The sequence below is a fragment of the Arvicanthis niloticus genome, chromosome 9 (genome assembly GCF_011762505.2).
Source record: "Arvicanthis niloticus isolate mArvNil1 chromosome 9, mArvNil1.pat.X, whole genome shotgun sequence".
Classification (NCBI taxonomy): domain Eukaryota; kingdom Metazoa; phylum Chordata; class Mammalia; order Rodentia; family Muridae; genus Arvicanthis; species Arvicanthis niloticus.
Window position 1 is genome coordinate 83,920,391 of NC_047666.1, and position 20,675 is coordinate 83,941,065.

General features: G+C 47.7%; 2 protein-coding genes across 4 annotated transcripts in view; one reads left to right on the plus strand and one right to left on the minus strand.

The window, feature by feature from the left end:
* Positions 1 to 12,794, minus strand: Mansc4 (MANSC domain containing 4). 2 transcript variants are annotated; one of them, XM_034512332.2, is made up of 4 exons: positions 12,666 to 12,794; positions 8,895 to 10,976; positions 4,291 to 4,425; positions 1 to 744 (listed from the first exon to the last, which is right to left on the minus strand). In XM_034512332.2, exons 2-4 carry the CDS (start codon positions 9,109 to 9,111, stop codon positions 83 to 85), a joined length of 1,014 nt encoding a protein of 337 aa, XP_034368223.1. In that variant the 5' UTR covers positions 9,112 to 10,976; positions 12,666 to 12,794; the 3' UTR covers positions 1 to 82. The 2 variants fall into 2 exon arrangements, with proteins under 2 accessions (XP_034368223.1, XP_076797023.1); XM_076940908.1 differs by lacking the exon at positions 12,666 to 12,794 and adding an exon at positions 11,922 to 12,073.
* Klhl42 (kelch like family member 42) overlaps positions 12,206 to 20,675 on the plus strand; it is a 22,478-nt gene continuing 14,008 nt past the window's right edge. The window contains exons 1-2 of one of the 2 annotated variants that reach the window (XM_076940907.1): positions 12,206 to 12,969; positions 13,545 to 13,754. In XM_076940907.1, the coding sequence (XP_076797022.1) occupies positions 13,741 to 13,754 (14 nt within the window). In that variant the 5' untranslated portion in view covers positions 12,206 to 12,969; positions 13,545 to 13,740. Of the gene's footprint in view, positions 13,755 to 20,675 lie in introns of both variants that reach the window. The other variant, XM_034511992.2, reaches the window with a different exon arrangement.

Consider the following 20,675-nt stretch of genomic DNA (forward strand, 5'->3'; position numbering starts at 1 on the left):
TATGCTAGAATATCTTTATTTTTTAATTTTATTTCTTTTATAAAATGTTCTTTCTCACAGAAAGCCTTAGGAACTCCAGCCTTTAGGAGCGTTCCTTCAGTGTGTTATGCTTGCACCCAGATCCTGACCCTTGTCCCACGTGAGACCAGCCCTGCTGCCTTCCACAGCATCTGGACGTCCCGAGGGCCACCCGGCAGCAGAGGCTGACAATGGCAGCGCCCAGGGTCACACAAGCCAGCCAGGCCCCTGCAGACACTGGCGCTCCATCCCGAGACTCTTCGTTCTCAGATGTGTGGTTTCCACTGTGGGACCCCTTTGTTTTATTCACTGATGTTTTGCTGATGTTGAGTCGGGATTGGCTGGGCACCTGGGAAACTCTTGTGTCTGTGGGTCCAAAGAAAGGAGAAATAGTCTTGTTGTCTGGACTGGGGACGAAGTCTGTGCTTGGTGACACGGTGTTGACCTTGGTAGCAGTGGACACGTTTGCAGAAGTGAATCTTATCCCGACATCCGTGCTTGACTTCCTGGGATAACCGATACCTGTGTTCGCACCTAAATCCTGATGTGTGGTTGACGCTGCCTCTGTGGATGCCACCGTGTGGCTCATCACATCTGGGTATATTCCTTCACTACCTACATTCATAGCTTTTAGAATCCGCAGTCTATCCCACCATTCAGATGAGGAGCGGGTGTTCGGGTAGGTGGGAGATGAATGCTCAAAAACCAGCAAGTCTGGGTCTATGCCTGAAAGATAAATGAGACCTTTTATTTTTAAAAATTAATTTGAGAATTTCACAAATGTATGCAATGTATTACATTGAGTTTCTTTGTGACGGCCTCAGGTACAACCTGGAGGCTGCAGGGTTTGTCTTTGGAGTCTGAGCTGAGCCAGATTCCAGTTCCAGCTGCACAGACTCCTGCGCTTCAGAGCAGGCCAAGTGTGTGTTTATCCCAACGACACTTTCTGCTGTGGACAAATATGGCTGTACAGAGAAGAGGGCTTTGTGTATGAAGAAAGCATTGTGCCAGAGTCCCCTGCTGCCAGCAGCCACGGGGAATACCACACACACCACTTAATACTCTGGGGAAACAGCCAGGGAAAGGGAACAAAGCCAGCAGCCACACCCTCCCTGTTTTTGCTTTGTCTTCTCTTCTTGTACACTCAAAGGCTGCATAGCTCCAGTGCTCCCCACCAGGAGTGCTGTCTGCCTGTGTCCTCAGTGCTCCCCACCAGGAGTGCTGTCTGCCTGTGTCCTCAGTACTCCCCACCAGGAGTGCTGTCTGCCTGTGTCCTCAGTGCTCCCCACCGGGAGTGTTGTCTGCCTGTGTCCTCAGTGCTCCCCACCGGGAGTGCTGTCTGCCTGTGTCCTCAGTGCTCCCCACCGGGAGTGCTGTCTGCCTGTGTCCTCAGTGCTCCCCACCGGGAGTGTTGTCTGCCTGTGTCCTCAGTGCTCCCCACCGGGAGTGTTGTCTGCCTGTGTCCTCAGTACTCTCCACCAGGAGTGCTGTCTGCCTGTGTCCTCAGTGCTCTCCACCAGGAGTGTTGTCTGCCTGTGTCCTCAGTGCTCCCCACCAGGAGTGCTGTCTGCCTGTGTCCTCAGTGCTCCTCACCAGGAGTGCTGTCTGCCTGTGTCCTCAGTGCTCCCCACCAGGAGTGCTGTCTGCCTGTGTCCTCAGTGCTCCCCACCAGGAGTGTTGTCTGCCTGTGTCCTCAGTGCTCCCCACCAGGAGTGTTGTCTGCCTGTGTCCTCAGTACTCCCCACCAGGAGTGTTGTCTGCCTGTGTCCTCAGTGCTCCCCACCAGGAGTCCTGTCTGCCTGTGTCCTCAGTACTCCCCACCAGGAGTGTTGTCTGCCTGTGTCCCCCAGTGCTCCCTGCCAGGAAGCTGTGTCTCTTCCCTTCCCCACTTTGGCCTCTGTGACAATGCTTCATCCCTCATCATTTTGCAAACCTTAAGCCTCTGAGGTAATCACTTCTGAGTTCCTGGTCACATGTGCCACATCTGGTACTGTGGGACCTTCTTGAGTCTCCCTGGTAGTCAACTCTGACTGCCTGCCTCTTCTTTAACCTTGGCTTTTTTGTCCTAGTCATCTGTCCATCTGTCCTAGTTTCTATTGCCAATTTGACATAAACTAGAGACACTTGAGAAGAGGGACCCTCTACTGAGGAATTAGCCTCCATCAAGTTAGCATGTGGGCGTGTCAGTGGTACTGTTTGATGGTTGGTGGTGGAGGGATTAGCACATTGTGGGCTTATAAAAAGTTATAAAAAGCTGGCTGAGCTCAAGCCTGGGAACAAGCCAAGTGCTCTTGCTTCAAGCTCCTGCCCTGTTTTCCCTCCGTGATGGGTTGTGAGCTGGGAGTCATAAGTGTGCAAGATGAAATAGCCCCACACATGCACGTACCCATTAGTTACCTTCCTATCTCTGTGATAAAATTCCGTGGCCAAAAGTGACTTACAGAAGGAGTTTATTTTGGCTTGTGGTCCCAGAAGTAAGAGTACAGAGTACATCAAGGCTGGCATGGTGGTTAGAGCGGGAAACTGAGAGCTCACATCTTCAGATGTAAGCAGGAAGCGTACAGGAAGTAAGGCAAGGCTATAAAATCGCAACACCTGCTCCCAGTGATATGCTTCCTCTAGCAAGGCTGTACCTTGTAAGCTTTCCCAAAAAGCCCTGCCAGCTGGGGGTTAAGCCACCAAATACCCAAGCCTATGGGGGACATTTATTACTGCTCCACAAGCTGCTTCTGGTGTGATAATCACTGCAACAGAAAGCAAACTAGAACACCATCCTTGGTCTTCAGTTATGTTCTCTTTTCACCTCCCTTCTCAAATTCCACAGCTGCCCCTACCATATTGATGGCACTGAAGTGCATGTGGCCTGTGCCTTCCTCTTTCAGGGCACTGAACTTCTCCAGTGCTCTCTCACACACTTCTGTCTGCACACTCCAGGCATCATCTCTGAGGGTGCCCAAACGCTAACCTTGGCTTCTTGCCTCCCCCTTCCCCCCCCCCTTTCTGGGCTGTGAGAAGCAGGGGTTGACTCTTCCCTCATTTCCTTCCTTTAAAAGGTTACTAAGGCTATAGTAAGTTACTAAGTTACTAGGGCTGAGATGTGGCTCCGCGCAGATCCCTGGGACTGATCCCAGCACCAGAGCCTCCTAATGAATCTTTCCAAAGTTCAGCAGCAAATTCCTTCATGACAACCAGCATTACCTTGTCAGTTCCAATGCTTCCCTGACTAGATGTCTCTCCTGTATCCTGAATATGAACCCACCTAAACTAATACAATCATGTCTGTCCCTCTAATTTCAGTGTTTTCTATGATTTTGCTAATTCCTTATCTCTTTTTGTTATTGTTGATCAAAGCCTCACTATGTAGCACAGGCTGGCCTTGAATTAGTGATGCTCCTGTCTTGGTCTGTAGCCAGAGTGCTAGGCCACAGGTGTGCTACCATGCCCTGCTCCCTGTGTTTCTGAAAATGTCAACCTGAAGATGTCACTCTGCCCTCTTGGAGCTGTATTTCCACTGTGGCTCTTAATGTCCCTAGTCATGTGACTAGGTTAGTTTTCCCACTGTCTGGATGGTGGTTCAGGGCTCCTTGCCTGCCTCTGCCTGGTCTCTTGCTTTCTGCAGTCTCCTCTTCTTAAGGGCTTTGTGTTGAGGCAGTATCATGTGATCATGTGTATGTGCACATGCATGTGACTACCTGTGTGTGTCTCTCTCTGAGTGTGTGCATGTGTGTGTGAACACACAGATGTGGGATGTGTACAGGAGCATGTGTGGAGATGAAAAGACAACCTAGAGGGTTGTTCCTCAGAGCCATCCACCTCTTTTGAGACAGGGTCTTTCTTGATGCATTGACCATCCAGAGACCTATAAGACGCTGATGTCTATCTGGGGTGCTTCCTGATCCCTTACTTCCAACACTGTAGGACCCTATTGCAGTATCCATAGACCTCATGTGGCCCATGAGTGCTCTGTCTGCTTCTGAGTGACACTCCCGGCCACTGTAGTAAAATGCCTATTTTAGCTTTTGCTGAGTTCTCAATATAGTCCAACCACAGGGCTTACGCTCTTGTTCAGTTGTGCATGGTCTGTCATCTGGAATGAATGCTGCCGAATGTGCCAAGCAAGGTCCTGATGGCCAAACCATCTCCAGACAGAGGTTTCTGGAGAACAACCGTCTGGGGACTTAAACCTGGGCATTCCAGCCAGTTTTTGAAGATGCAAACCCTTCTAGAGAAGTAGCACTTGCTTCCCAAAGCCCCATTAGACTGAGTCTTCACCTGCTGTTATGTTGTACAGTATGGCACTGGTCCCGGGCTCCAGGATGCAGCTCTCCAGGGTTGGGCAGTGTACATGGAGGCAGTTGACATTGTCGTGGATGGGATCATGGAAGAAGACAGCCACATTACAGGAAACTGAAAAGGCCAAGAGAGTCTGCTTAGGTTCATGGCTCCCATCAGTTGTGTGTGTGTGTGTGTGTGTGTGTGTGTGTGTGTGTGAGAGAGAGAGAGAGAGAGAGAGAGAGAGAGAGAGAGAGAGAGAGAGAGTGTGTGTGTGTGTTGGGGTCTCACTACACAGCCCAGGTGGGCCTTAAACGTGTAATAGTCCTGCCCAGCCTCCTAGTGCTGGGATCACAGGGACATAACCACCGAGCATGGCTTTGCTACCAGTCAGATGAGTTCTGAGTAACTTCTATTTCTTTCTGGAACATTGAATGAATCTTGTGTTGTGGTTAGATAGTTTTCAGAACATTATAACATTATAAACTATTAAAACTATATAATACACCTATTTGAAAGAAAATATTATTCTAAATACTCTAATATATTCCTTTCCACAGAGGACACCTGGAATTTTTTATTTGCTTTTAGTTCTTTTGAGACAGGGGTCTCCCTAAGTAGCTCTATCTGGTCTGGAACTTGTTATCTAGACCAGCCTGGGCTGGGGCCTTGCAGCAATTCTCCTGCCTGAGTGCTGGGACTATAAGTGTGAGCAACCATAACCAGCCTTAGACTGATGGACTGATTATATATTTAAGAGACAGGATCTCACTGTGTATTCTGGTTGGCCTGAAACTCAATTGTATAGACCAGGCTGGCCTTGAACTCAGAGATCTGCTTGCCTTTGCCTGCTAGGATTAAAGACACACACCCTCATATTCCACAGAATCATTATATTTTAGTCTTAGTCATTTTTGTGCATGAAAAACATCAGTTGTCTACACAAAGCTCTGGAAAGTACCTGTCTGGTTTCTAGGTACAACATGGTCCCTGGGGGCCACTAGAGGAAGAAGGAGAAACATAAAAAGAAAGATGTTCCAACCACAGACAAAGGACCGTCAGAGAGGGGACAGCCAGAAGATCACATGACACCCAAGGGTGTGGATCTTCATGCAAATGTATTCCCAGGAGAAGCCTAATCAGTGTTTCTTAAATACTGATGCTGGCTTCAGTGGGCAGGGTGTATCTGCATATCACATATTCACACTGGCTTCTCTTTTCCAGAACTGCTGCTTAAAACATACTGGTTGTTTCTGGAAACACAGAGTCAGATTTGCTGGGTGCAAAATTTTGTGCATCCTCCCTAATGTTCAGTGAGAGTTGATTCCTATTGCAGACTAGCCAGGACCATGTGATGTGTCAGCTGGCTCAGAGGTATTGCACTCTTTAATAAAACAGGATTACAGAGATACAGTGTCCCACCTGAAGCATGCCAGGGCTGGGGGCGGGGGGTACGTGGAGGTCAGGGAGGGTGCTGTGTTGGGTGGGGAGGTCAGGAAGGGCATTGTGCTGTGGGTTTGGGGGGTGGAGGTCAGGGAAGGCACTGTGCTGTGGTGGTGGGGATCATGGAGGTCAGAGAGGACACTGTGCTGTGCAGTCCTGCTCTGTCCTTCAAGAGGGTTAGCCATGGAGAGCCACAGCCCCAGTCTTACTTCTGGGATGCTCTAGGATTTATGTGGCATTTCTTTTTTTTTTTTTTCCAGAAGAGAAATAATAAGACAAAATTAGTTACCAATACATTGGGTTGCAAAACCCCTGGGGATGTTCTGGGAAGTTGTAAGGGAAAGGAACTGAAAAAGTTATCTAATATTTAGATTTGTGATAAGAAAGTCATTGGTGGGATAGACAGCAGTATTGGATCTTACTATGTAGCCTAAACTGGCCTTGAACTCAGACTTACTATATCTCAGAGTGACCACAAATTCATGGCAATCACCCAGCTTCAGCCTCCCAAGTTCTGGGATTACAGGCATCAGCCACTACATGCTTATAGAGACTGATTTTTATTGGAATAATTCTTTTTATGAAAGATTTATTTTGATTATTTTTAATTGTGTGTATTTGTGTAACTACAAGAGGGGAGGCATGTGACATCAGTGCATCCTGTGGAGAACAGAGGCATCGGATCCGAGCTGGAGTTACAGGTGTGAGCCACTCAATGTGGGTGCTGGAATCTGAACCCAGATCCTCTGCAAAAGTCCCAGGCGCTCTTAACCACTGAGCAATCTCTCTAGCCTTTTAACATGTTTTCTATGGAGCTAGGAATGCGGTGCCCACCCATAACCTCAGCTTTCCAGAGGCTGAAGGGGATGGATCAGGATTCTTCAAGAAAGGGAGAGGGTGAGAGGGAGGGAGGAAGGAAAGGAAGGAAGGGAGGGAGGGAGGGAGGAAGGAAGGAAGGAAGGAAGGAAGGAAGGAAGGAAGGAAGGAAACCGACCTTATATTTCATGTGTATGTTTCAATGTTCCAGCTCTGTGCAGAAGTGTAACAAGCCTTCCTGTCCTGCAGAGGCTCTGGGCTGGCAGAGTGTCCTGGATGACTGCCCTGGACTGCTTTTCTATGTAATGTTGCGTGTGTGATGTGTATGTGAGAGTGATATATGTGAGTACGAATGTGTCAGAGGACAGCCTTGTTTGAGGCACGATCTCTTTGCTTTTTGGCTGCTGCATACCTTAGGCTAACTGGCCTGTGCGCTTTCAAGGATCCTCCTGCCTCTGCCTTCCATCTCCCTTTAGGGCCACTGGGGATTGTAGATGTTCATATTCCTCTGCCCTTGGGACCTCACACTTGTCTGGCAAGCACTTTAGCCACTAAGCCCTCTCCCCAGCCCTGTTTTGTTTTCATTTCAGCAAGATCTCATGTATTCGAGGCTAGCCTTAAACTCATTACGTAGTCAAGGACAACCTTGAACTTCTGCTCTCCCTGTTTTCACCCCTAAGTGCTGAGATTACAGCTGTGGGCCACCACTCTGGGTTTATGTGCTGGAGGCCTCCAGCATGCTAGGCAGGCACCCGACAAACTTAACGGAAACCCCAGCCTATGACCCTGCTCTGAAAAGATTCTTCTTTATCAAATCGATTGTTCTTTGTGCCTCGTTAGCTTTGAAGGTCATGGCTTGTGACAAGTCTTGAAAACCATGATCCCTGAAAATCTGGCTGTTCTCTTATATGCTCTAAATTTTACTCGGAAATTTGCATATGTAATTGGGTAAGCAATGTCTTTAATCAGTATAAATTATGGTTAAAAGACAGTGAGACCTCAGTGAGGATGGCTTTAGCAATACATTGCTCTCGTGTTTTTCTAGGTAGCTTGAAAAGAATTGAAAATATCTTCAAGCAGTTTAGACCTTGAAGGTGTTCACACTCAAACCCCATCTATAGGGAAACTTGGAGATAGCATATCCACACTCTAGCTTCCTGTCCAGTGTGCCCCCTGCTTTATAAACCATGAGACACATCTTATAGGCATGACACTGAGACCACCAAAAGTTATTTTAAGAAGAAATTATTAAACATGGTGGTGCTTGCTTATGATCTCAGCACTTGGAATTTGGGGGTGGAGGACTAGGAATTCAAGGCCAATCTCCACTGAAAAGTGAGATCAAACTGGGCCACATATAAGTACATCTCAAACAGACAGAGGTACCTCATGAACTCACAGCTATACAAGACCAGTACTGGATCAAGCCAGTCAGCTTTCCAGCAGGAGTTGGAAGGAGATTGTGAGCCCTTACTCCTGAGGAGCTGTTGACAGTTGGTGGCTTCATGGGAGGGGGAATCAGAGTTGGTTTGTTAGTTTCTTGTTTCCTTCTTTTTTCTTTTACTTCTCTTTAGGGGAGCAATCCTTGGTCGTGCCCAGGAGAATCTGGGCAAAACAAACTGGACTCAGTGGGTAATTTTTTAAAAGGAATATAAAGTGAGTGGCAGGGAGGGATCTGGAAAGGTTAGAGGTTAAAGGTTAGAGGGCAGAGTGGGGGGTGAATGTAGTCAAATCATTGAGATTCTCAGACTTAACAGAAAACATCTTAAAAGAACTGAGAAAAAAAGTAAATAATGACAGTTTAAAAGTTACTGTAAATCCTGGTTGTTTGTGTTCGGTGTTTTTGTTTTTGTTTTGTTTTGTTTTTGAGACATAGTCATAGCCCAGGCTGATCTCAGCTCACAATGTAGCTGAGGCTTGCCTTGAACTCTTGATTTCCCCATCCCCCACCCCCTTTCAGTCCCTAAATGCGGTGATTACACTCGTGATCCACAGCACCTGGTTTACTGAAAACATTTGGATTATAAAAAAATCAAGTTAGTTAACCCTGAAAGATATATGTCCATTTAGCACTTTGTCAAAGAATGCAGGATACCATGCGTTCTATAGTGTCATGAAGATCTCGTTCAAAATCACCTGCTCTGATGCTGCCCACCCTGGGTTCTTCTGCTCCTCCCCCTCTAACTGGGCCGTGTGCTCTGGTCCTGGAGTACTCCCTGGTCCTCCCCCTCTGGGCCTCGTGCTCTGGGTTTTGGGGTCCTCCCTGTTTCCAACCCACCCCCTTCCCTAGCCTTGGCCTCGTGCTGTGACACTACCCAGGTAGGCTCTGCCAGCCCTGCACTCACCATCCTTCCGGAGGCAGCAGCTCCGGCTGCACTTCTGCCCGGTGTTCTCTGAGTAGTACTTGAGGAACTGGGCGCCAAGTCTCTGAGACTCCTCCAGGTCCAAGAGCAGCCCCGGGAAGCGGCGGATCCAGCAATCTCTATAGAACACAGTAGGTGAGCAGAGCCCGTGCACGGTGCCAGCCAGCCATAGCAGCAGCAGCAGCCCCGCCGCCTGCATCTCTCGGTGCTGAAGGGAGGCAGCTGGGGCTGACCATGGGCTTCTAGGGTTGCAAGGGGCGTCCTTCTGCAGAGGCTTCTAGGCACCTTTTTAGTTCCTCCCCAGTTGGGCCCCGGGAGAGCGCTGTCGCTGTCGCGTTATCTCTGAACCCTGTTCAACAAGTTTTGGTGTTCTGACCCTTCCTTTCTTGAAGACAGGGATGCTCCTCTCAGCTTTTCTTCTTTCTCTAGGAGTGAAGAGTCACAGACACCTTTTCCTAGGCAGGCATAAAAGCCAGGAGAAACCCTAGCCCCGAGTCCTGCTGAGAAAAACAATTACCTAGTATCTCCACATCAGATTAAGGGAGGCTCTGTTTTCAGAAACAACACGTTGTTTTGTGAAGTGTTCACTATAGGCTTAAAAGCTGGTGACGACTGCATTTTTTCTCCTAAGTTTTGTTGTTCAGGCTCCAGAGAAAACCGGTTTATGTACTTGTTTGATTTTTTTATTATTAAAAAAAATGAAAGAAAAAATAGAAAAAGAAATATATTTAGAATGTTTAATTTTGCGATAAATGAAACCGATTGTATATTTATTTTGGCTACTCATTAGGGCCAGTAGTTTTCTTGTAAGCCTAAAGGAAACTAAGGATTCAACCACTGGCCCCAATTTAGTGTGCTCATAATGAAGGGGAAAGACGACGGCCTTTAAAGGACATATGGCGCCATCCGCAGTAACTTCATGTAAAATAAGAGAATAGAGCTGACTCCATGTACCTGCCTCCCTGCTGAACATCATACGCATGCGCACATGTCACACTGTGGTGCCCATGTGGTGGTCAGAGACAACTTGACAGAGTTGGGTTCTCCTACTACCACATGATCCCGAGGTCCTCAGCACTTTGATGCAGCCATCCCACCAGCCGGACAGCTGAACCTTACCTCTCTTTTCTCTAGACAGGGTTTCTTTGTGTAGCCCTGGCTGGCCCGGAACTCAAATCGGCCTGCCTCTGCCTCCTGGATGTTGTAACTAAAGGTGTGGGCTGCCACCACCCAGCTGTTAGATGTCTCTAATAGATCCTTTCTGTTTTCCGTGATGTCGTGGAGACTCAGGACCTTGTGTGTGCTGCATAAATGTTCTGCCACTGAGCTGGATTTCAGCCCTAGGATGTTCTAGACAGAGTTTAAAAATGAGATGTGGATTTAGACAAAAGCCTGATACACCCAACAGCCTAACCCAGTAGGTCTGCTGTGAAGATGAGTTGTTTTTTTTTTTTTGTTTTTTTTTTAATCTTTGCAGATGTCCCTAAAATTTTGGGAACACTGGCCTTGAGAGACATAGTTACTCTCCTCACTTTCAACCCCATGATTTTGAGACATTGTCTCACAGTGTAAGCTGGCTAGCCTGGGACTTGTTATGTAGGCCAGGTTGACCTTAAACTCAGATTCGACTGCCTCTGCCAATTAATTCCTCCCCCAAACACTTCCCAGTGAACACCCTTTCTACTTCAGGCCCTCTGTTAGTTGGTTTTTTTTGTTGTTGTTGTTGTTGTTGTTGTTGTTGTTGTTGTTGTTGTTGGTTTGTTTTGTTGCTGTTGCTGTTGTTTGTAACCCTGTTGTAATGTTGACTGTTCTTCTTGTCGGTTATCTAGTACAGACATAGTTCTGTGAGCTCACAAGTGAGATAGCCTCGTCGTGTACAGAAGACACATTCCACGACAGTCCTCCCTACCCTCCCTTCCATGTTGTTCCCTGAACTTGTGGGCCCGGTGTATAGAAGTCCAGTTAGGCTGAACGGCCGGTCACTTGTTCTCAGCACTTTGAGGAGCTGTCTGCCCACTGCAGACAGAGACTTCTTGGGCCAAGGCTGATGAGAGCAGCACTGACCTGTGGATATAAACACAAGTATTCAGACGGTGACCTGACAACATATCCATTTAGCAAAGCAATGGTAATGAGCTCCTCTAGGGCTGTGACCTCCCAGGCTGTGACAATCTGAGCACAGATTGTCAGTGTTTAATGATCAATAACAGCTCCACCCACTCAATATGATGACGTTAAGAGTTAAACAAGTGTTCATGGAGCCTTGAAACTATAGTTTAACTACTTTGTAACGAAGGAGTTACATGTACTCCTCTTTCTAGGACACTGTGTGGTTTACTAAAATTATTGGATCTTTTAAGATGCCCCATTATATTGTCAGGGGTCAAAACCTTGCAGGACCTGTGCCGAGTATTGTCAGGTAACACTTCAGATTCCAGTCCAGCTGACCTCATTGTGGTAATATGACCCTGCTTGAATTGCCTCTCTAATGAGAATCATTCTCAAAGGTTGGCTTTCTGGTTTGTTTTAAAAGGCAAGAGAATACCAGTTGAAGGCGTATCTATGGTCTGGAAACAAAAGCTTCCATTGGTAAAGAGTCTAAAGAGACAGAGACTAAGAGTCTGTTCTTCTGGTGACTCACTGAATCCTGCCTTGTTGCTGATGGAGGCACAGACAGATCCAGGTCCAGCCTCTTTGAAGTCAGCCCTCCCAGAAGCCCCTAGCCTAATGTCTAATGGTAGTTGTGGCACTTTGCCTTGCTGTACAGTCTACTAAATCCTTGGCCCCTCACCTGAAACCCTCCTCATACCCCAAACACTGAGAGTGACAGATGGGCAACAGAAGCCTTCCAGGAATGATGCCAGGCCTGTCAATCACAGCTCAGTGTCTCAAGTTTCTCAGAGTATCCAAAAAAGTAACAAAGTATAGCAAGCCCCAGGTCTATGTGTTGTGTCTCTTTCCGGTATGAAGTCTGGATCCTGCTAGAATTTTTGATGTATTTCTTAGTACCTTTTTCTTGCGTTTATTCTGCAGAATATAATGGCCAACAATCCCTTCTTTGTGAAGCATGATGACGATGACGGATAGAGTTATGCTGGGGAATGCACGCCAGGGGAGCAGACACTATCTCTTCACTATAGCCTTTGGGATCCAGTCTTCCAACCAAGCGTCCCGCCAGATAACATGGAGAAATGCTCTTTCCTAACAGCTATGATGTTAGGGGTGGGGGGTGGGGTGGGGGAATACGTGGAGATGAGAGTGGACAAAAGCTACCCAGAGGGGACAATCCTACCGCATCTCCGTGTTCTCTCCATCCTCCGACAAAAGTGACAGCTTTTGCTGTTCAGAGACTCTGCTAATTCTGGTGCTGGGGTCTGAACTCTCCCAGGAGCCCCTGCCATGCCATTGCCTGCCTTCCCATCTGTCTATCTTGTTCATGGAGTTAACAGCTCTTCTAATAAATTCCTTAGCCCCAGAAATCCGTTAGTCCACTCTGGAACCACCCTGCGGGTCCAAAACTTCACAGTACTGACTGGCCCAGGAAAACAAACACAGGGACTGTGGGGCTGCGGGAAACACCAGATCAAGTACAATGACTTATGCGAAGGGGGAGAGCACTGCGAACCGACGCGTTTGTTTGTTTGTTTCCTAACAACAGTGTGCTGGAGAACGCATAGTGGTTAAGAGTGCACACTGCTGCTGCGGAGGACTGGAGCTCGGTTTCCGGGTAGGGCAGCTCACAACCGCCCTTACCTCGGGCTGCAGGGTGATCTGCCGCCTTTGGCTTCCTGGCACCTGCATTCACGCGTACGAAGCCACACAGACACACAGGTTAAAGACTCAGAGAGGCCGTTTACTCGGAGGGCGTGTGACGCACCGGCGAGGCTGAGCCCAGGGCCTGTGGCAGCGGAAGGAAGGAAGCGCGAGCACAGGCCGGACTCGGCGGAGACTGTGCGCCCGGGGGAGGAGCCTGAGCGGCCGGGGCGGCGGGCACAACGGCCCAGCCATGTCGGCCGAGGAGATGGTGCAGATCCGCCTGGAAGACCGCTGCTACCCGGTGAGCAAGAGCAAGCTGATCGAACAGAGCGACTACTTCCGCGCGCTCTACCGCTCCGGCATGCGCGAGGCCGTGCGGCCCGAGGTGGGCCCGGAGGTACAGCAGCTGCGCGGCCTGAGCGCTCCGGGCCTGCGGCTGGTGCTGGACTTCATCAACGCGGGCGGCGCGCGCGAGGGCTGGGGCCTGAGTGAGGACGAGCTGGCCGAGGCCAGCGTGCTGTCCGAGATGGTGGAGGCCGCGTCCTTTCTGCAGGTCACGGCGCTGCTGCGCTTGCTGCTGTCGCATGTGCGTCTGGGCAACTGCCTGGAGCTGTACCGCCTGGCGCAGGTGTACGGGCTGCCCGACCTGCAGGACGCCTGCCTGCGCTTCATGGTGCTGCGCTTCCACCAGGTGCTGTGCCAGCCCCAATTCCCGCTGCTGCTGTCGCCGCCGCAGGCTCCCGGGGACTGCAGCCTGAAGCAGAGGTTGAGGGAGGCCCGCATGCGCGGGACCCCGGTGCTGGTGGCCCTAGGGGATTTCCTCGGGGGACCCCTGGCCCCGCACCCGTATCAGGGGGAACCCCCGTCCATGCTTAGGTACGAGGAGACCACGGAGCGCTGGTTCCCCCTGGCCAACAACCTGCCCCCCGACCTGGTGAACGTCAGGGGCTACGGCTCAGCCATCTTGGACAACTACCTCTTCATCGTGGGTGGTTACAGGATCACCAGCCAGGAGATCTCGGCCGCACACTCCTACAATCCCATCACCAACGAGTGGCTGCAGGTGGCCTCCATGAACCAAAAGCGGTGAGTGCAAGGGTGGGGGGCGGGGTGTCTGGCCCTTCATTCATTGCCAGAGGCGATGGGATCTCCCTGAGTGCTGCTGGCCTGTCGCCTCTGGCGGAGTTCTGAGTGAGACCTGGGCTTGCCAGGAAGAAGTCAAGTTGTGTCAGTTAGCCTAGTGGTCTTCTTATAGGTGCAGGCCCCAGGTAAGAACGGTTTCTCCGCCTCAGACATGCTTGCAGAGAAGGCTATTGGGAAAGATAACTGTTGTTTTCCTTTCTCTTCTCTGCCTTGTCCGACCGAATTACGGAGACACTAGCAGTAACTGGGAACTCTAGCTTCGGGAATTTTTGTTGTTGCTGACAGTGACTTTGAATCCTTCTCACTTGGGTAGGAGAGAGTGCATCCACTCTCCCTAGGATGACGTCAGGGGTCTGCCAGAGAGGATTCTCTTATCTTACCTTTCCATTCTCACTTTTGTTTTCTATTTCCTTCTAAGACAGCAGTCTCTTTGACCCAAAACTCGAGCCTGGAGTGGCCAGCTACAAAATGGTCGTGCCCTTGTCTCTGAGTCTGTTGCCTACCAGGGATGCCTCAGACACCCCAGTCTGGATGCCTGAGTCCCTTGTGGCGGTATCATTAACATGTACATATAACCCTACATATACACCTATACATATATACATTAGCATATATATTTTCCTGCATATGTTCAGGTGGTTTTTCTTTATCTTGGTATGTTCCTCAGGCTGGTCTTGAACTCCTGGGCTTGCAGGTCTACCGTCCTCTGCCTTCCAGCCTTTAGAGAGCTGGGATGAAAGGTGTGCAGTATGGAATTGGGTTTCTACCATAAATAACCTGCTACTTACAACTTCAAATGTAACACATCTACCATGTCAATAGTTGTCAGACATTGCATCTGGTGAGGGAATGGCAAAAACCAACTTGTGTGTTCAGTTTCTCCCTCTTACTGCTTGAAGGAATGTGTTCCTTTCCACCTCACCCATCTTTCTTATCCTTCGAAGTGAGGCAGAGAGTCAGGTGAAGAGAATGAAGGCGTTATAAGAAGCAAATGAAGGAAGAGTTGGGGAAGGAAGAGTGAGGGAGTAAAGTCGGCAGGCCCAAGTGGCCTGGGGGCCAAGTCAGAGCTTGTAGAGCGGGCCTGTTACCCCAGCTACTTGGAAGGCTGAAGCAGGTGGATCCCTAGTTAAAATTCTTTCTGGGCTTCAGCATGAATTCCAGGCCAGCCTGGATAATGTAGCAAAAATCAGAAAGTGTAGGGGAAAGGTGTCTCAGTGGGAGAGAGCTAGCCTAGCAATTATGAGGCCTCAGATTCAATGCCGGTGTCCTAGAAGTGGAAAGAAGAGTAGCCAAGGACAGGAGAAGCGCTCTCTCTCTCTCTCTCTCTCTCTCTCTCTCTCTCTCTCTCTCTCTCTCTCTCTCTCTCTCCTTTCTCTTTTTTCCTTTTCTCTTTTCTTTTTTGAGGCATAGTTTCTCTGTGTAGTCCTGGCTGTCTTGATTCTCATGCTGTAGACCAGGCTAGCCTTGAACTCAGAGACTGTCCTGCCTCTGCCTCCCAAGTACTGGGATTAAAGTTGTATGCCGCTTCCACCCAGCTGAGGACAGGCACTTTTTACCAGTGCCTGATGCCATCTATGTCCCATTGTGGTCTCTTCCAGGTCCATTCCAGGACAAAGGGACCTTTAGGTCAGAGATTATTTGCAGAAACATACCTTGTTCTGATGACTCAGAGGTTAAGAGCACTTGCTGCTCTTGTATAAGACTGGTGTTCAGCAGTCAGCATCCATATCTGACACCCCCTTATGCCTTTACAGGCACCCACATAACTGTGCAAATACACACACAGGCACGCAAATAAACATAAAAATAAATCCTGAAAATCCCAGCAAGCTCAAGTGTGAGAAGTAGAGATGAATGCATCACCTTCTCCCTTCCAGAGACACCTAACTGGGGTTCAGTGTGTTTGCATCCAGCCTCCTGCAATATGATACTTCCATCACTGAGCTGACATAGTAGCAACCCACCTGTAACCACAGGGCTTAGGCTGCGGAGGCAGGTGAAACTGTAGTCTAGCCCGAGCTAGAGGCCCTCTCTGCAAACAAACAGAAACAAAATAATAAAGTTGTTTTTAGTATCAAAAGTGTTACTTTAAAATAATAATTTTTAAGAGTTTAATTGAATCTACAAAGGTGGTGCAAGGGGAGATAGAAGGTTCCAGGTTCTGTCTCACTATCTATTCCCTGTGTGTCTCCAGCTCTGTCCACGTGGACTCAGCATGTCGTCTGTGCTTAACTCCACAGTCCTGACCTCTCACTGGTCTCTCTTTTTAGCTGCAGATACTTGGTCTGTTTTCCTCAAAATGTTCTTTCTGTGCTCTTTTAACATGGTCAGGTTGTTTTCTAGTTCCTTCCTCATGGGTCTGCCTTAGAAACTGTAAAGTGAGTGTGCCTGCCTTAATTACTCTGTGACAAGCTCCTGAAGCAGCTTCAGGAAGAGAGAGTGGAGAAGGCACATTGGTGAGAGCCTGGGGTGGCAGTCAGGATGCAGGGAGGGTGGATGGGGTTGCTCAGCCAGCTTTCTTCTTTTTATGCATGATGGAATACACCACCCACTTTCCCTTATCAGTTTATCTGATCTGGGACATTCCTCACAGGCTGCCCAGAGCTTGTCTCTAGCTCCAGTTCCTGTCATACTAACAATGTTAATCATCACCACATGTCCTTGGATTCATTCTTTCTGTCTGTCTGTCTGTCTGTTTTTCTTTCTTCTCTTTCTTTATCTCTTTTCTTTTGTTTGTTTTTTTTTTTTTGTCTTTTTTATTGGATATTTTATTTATTTACATTTCAGATGTTATCCCTTTTCCCCATTCAGTGACTGGCTGAGACAATAGGAAAAACAGGTGTCGGGGGAGGAGATATTTTGGTGGCCAAGAATGATGGCTGAGAATACATCGTGGAGCAGAGTGGTTAACTTATGGCAGAGAAGAAAACTATTCCTCCTCTCCACCCCTACACAGGGACCTGATTCCTCCAAGAAGACCCCACCAGCTGGTTTCTACATGGTGTCATGTGACTCTATCCATGGACCAGTACGCTGATGAGGTCAGGGCCCTTGTGACTCAACCTTCCCTCAATCTATGTGTGATCAATGCAGGGGACCAAGCCACATGTATCTATACATGCATGTCATAGATACTATAAATGCATAAATGTTTATAGAAATGTAGGTGTTACTAGCCATTCTCAGTGGGGAGCTGTGTGTGTATTTTCTCCATGAGTGTGGTATATATACATATACCTTTAAATTTGTTACGGTACTTAATGGTTCTTGTAATTAATGGTTACTGTATATGAATTTTTTGTATTCACAGATGTATATTGATATAATTTTGATTTTATTTTATAATAATACATTTTATTTTATTTATTAAATTTTATTTTAAACTAATACATTATGTTATTTATATTTTTGAGACAGGGTCTCTTGTATCCCAGGCTGGCCTTGAACTTTTTGTATATCTGATAATGACCTTGCATTTCTTATCCTCCTGCCTCCACCTCATAAGTCCTACGATTAGAGACATACACCAGCACATTGGCTTGTTGTTTGGAGAAAGGGTCTCGCCTTTTAGCCCCAGCTGCCTTTGAACTAGAATAGAAGCAAGTCCTCTTCCTGCTTTTTTCAAGTGATGGGAGTAAAGATGTGAGCTAGCTACTCCTGTCTTGTTCATGTTTATGTAGCATTCTGGGCTGTGTTCAGTGGTATCTATTTATCCCTGTAAACAATGTTGTATTCTACATCCTGGTCTATGTGTATGACTGTCTTTGGCACATGTGAGTTGGCTCCAGGTTAAAATCTAGGAATCTCTGAGTGGGCAGGGCAAGGTGTATGCACATTTTTTATATTTTGGCTGCTACCCAATTGCTCATAGAAGACTTGCAATTTTCTCATGAGCAGTGTTGGATTTTGCCAATCCCCTCTCCTGCCAAGATGAGATGCCCTCCCCACCCTGTGCATCAGGCAGCTCTTCAGTATGGGGTCCTCTCGTCAGAACATCATTCTCTGCAGATCTCTCGTCAGAGCATCATTCTTTGCAGATGTTTATTGGCTGCATTTTTGTAAACAAATGAGCTTTGAGACAGGGTTTCTCTGTGTAGCCCAGGCTGTCCTGGAACTCTGTAGACCAGGCTGGCCTTGAACTCAAATCTGCCTACTTCTGCCTCCCAAGTGCTAAATTAAAGGTATGTCCTACCACTGCTTGACTATTGGCTTATCTTTTTTTTTTTTTTAAGGTTTATTATTTTTATTGTATGCATTTTGCCTGCATGTATGTACACCTTGTGTGCAGTACCGATGGGTCCCAGAGGAGGGCATCAGATCCTTTGGAACTGGAGTTACAGATGGGTGTGAGCCATGATCTGGGTGCTAGGACTCAAACCCAGGTTTTCTGCAGTAGCAGGCATTGCTCTTGATTGCTGAGACACATTTCCAGCCCCTGCTTATCATTTTCAAATTCATATTGGCAGTTTTATATGGCTAGAGTTGTGGGTCTCTGTTACAAGAGTGGATGGTTTTTTCGTTGTTTGTTTTGTTTTGTTTTGTTTTTTTCAGTGTGGTTCAAAACTGGAGTCTTAGAATGGCAGGGCAGGTGGTATCAGTGTGTAGAGTGAGGATAGGAGTTGTGGGGACCAGGTGTAATATGTCAGTATGGGTCTCATCACCCTGGACCACACTGGTTATTCTTTAGTGGAAGTGAGGATTTGGGGTGGCCAGACATGAGGTATCCCAGTTTTTAAATGTTGGCAATTTATTCTGGCTTGCAAAGAAGCAAACCGCCAACAATAGAAACCCGACAGAGCAAACAGAACACAGTACCAGCTATGTAAGCCCCAAGTCCTAGGCTTTGGGTTTGAGTGGCTCCTCGTAAGAAACAGTTTTATCTTTTCAGCTGGATTTGCTGTGTGTGACTCCTTTTATATCCTGTAGTGTGTGGAAGTCTCTCCCAGACGAGGACATGGACAGATTCACCTGTCTTACAATTCTGCCTTTTTATGTTTGGATGTGACTCTTTGAAATTTCTGTTCCAGGTATAGTATAAAGTCATAGGCTTGAAAATGACCATACAGGTTGGTAAGATGGATCTTAGTTGGTTATAGGTACGCACTTACTGCCAAGCCTGATGAACTGAATTTTAGTCCTAGTCCAGTAGAAGAAGAGAGCTGATTCCTGCAAGTTGTTCTATGACCTTTCATGTGTGCTGTGCCCTGTGTACATAAATAAGTGTAATTTTAAAAAATAGAAAATACTGTTCAAGTACCAGCTTGCTTGCTTGCTTGCTTTCTTTCTTCCTTTCTTTCTTTCTTCATTTTTGAGGCCCCTTTTCAGGTGTATAACACCAGTTCATTGTCTGAACACAGATTTGACTTTTGACATGTAAAAGCTTGTATGACCACAAAATTCCTTCCCTCCCTACCTTAATTAGGGATGGCTTGCAGGAACTGGCTACTGACTGCAGGTGTCTTTTGTAAATTTTTAAAAAAATTTCTAAGATTGTCTCTAGGGTCTTTCTTCCTCAGCCCTGGGCCTCTACTCTGAAGGCGAAGTCTGGTGGGTCCTGTTTGTGTGAGAATGCAGCAAGGCCAGAGAGGCCTCGCCAACAGCTGTCTGCTGGCAGAGGAACCTGGATTGGGAGCACTTTGAGATGCTTTACCCTTGGCTGCAGAGCCCACACAGCTAGGCACCAGGGAAGGAGGGAAAACGGCAGCCTGTCTTAACCTCCACAGCTGGATTCTGACCAACAGCTGAAATTGCTTTTGGTTGTTGTTTTCTGACTTTCCCACAGGTGGTTGTAGGAGCCACAATGAGTGTTTCTGTTTTCCAACTTCTCCCATCTCTGTCCTGGTCCCCAGTAGAGGTCACTACAGCTGAGGAAGGGGAAGGAAGGACAGAAGGACTGGATGGGCCTGGGGAGGAGCTTTGTGTTTCACAGTAACAGAATTGTCTGTAGCAAGCCACTGTTGTGTTTTTGTTTCTGGAACTCTGTTTCTGGGTCAGGTGTTGTGGTTACTTTGTTATTAGTCTCCAGCATCTCTGTGAGGTTGGTCTCATTACTGACCCCATTTCCACAGTGTGTTTAGTTCGTTTTTACACAAAGGGCCAACCTCAGCTCTGGTGTCACCCATCTCACTGTGGTTTGCATAGCTGTTAGTCTGTGGATAGGCATTTAGAAAGGTCACATCATTTAGTTTTTGATTTTTGAGACAGGGTTTCTCTGTGTAGCTCTGACTGTCCTGGAACTCATTCTGTAGTCCAGGCTGGCCTTAAACTCACAGAGATATGGCTGCCTCTGCATCCTGAGTGCTGGAATCAGATGTGTGTGTCACTATTGCCCAGGGACAGATCACTTAGTTTTAAGTGTGTGCTTTAAGTCAGGGGCTTTTGTATAGCTTGGCCTGGCCTCTCTGAACTCTAAGATCCTCCTGTCTTAGCCCTCCCATCACCCCCTGCCTCTGCTTTGGGAATTGAACCCAAATCCAATTCAGCCTCAGGCTGAGCCCGTGTTCTGTAGCCATCCAGCTTTGCATTTCTTCCCAAGGGAAATGGAAATTAAATTGCAGCCATGCCTAATTTGTGCTTCTTCCTTTTTACTTCCTGTGAGTGAATGATACACAGCTCCAAAATGAAGGCTTATTTGGTATTACAGTTACCTTTCTTCCTGAACAGTGTGTCAGGGGTTAATGTGAAGGAAGAAAAGATAATTGTGAAGTAATTGATGGCTCAGATGCAAACTCACTGACTGCCCCCGACCTGACAAGTGTGAGCTGCTTTAAGAAGTTGGAAGTGAGCTGTCAGGGGTTTGTAGATGAGAGCACAAGCTGAAGAATTCTGGAGGCCATTAGTGCTGCAGGGACAAGCCAGTCTTCC

What these genes read in the sequence shown, in the direction of transcription:
- Mansc4 (XM_034512332.2), bottom strand. Translation starts at nt 9,111, where the DNA reads ATGCAGGCGGCGGGGCTGCTGCTGCTGCTATGGCTGGCTGGCACCGTG. An exon ending in CTGCTGCCTCCGGAAGGATG is followed by an intron (nt 4,426 to 8,894) that starts GTGAGTGCAGGG and finishes TGGCCTTTTCAG; the next exon opens with TTTCCTGTAATGTGGCTGTC. An exon ending in ACTGTACAACATAACAGCAG is followed by an intron (nt 745 to 4,290) that starts GTGAAGACTCAG and finishes TTTATCTTTCAG; the next exon opens with GCATAGACCCAGACTTGCTG.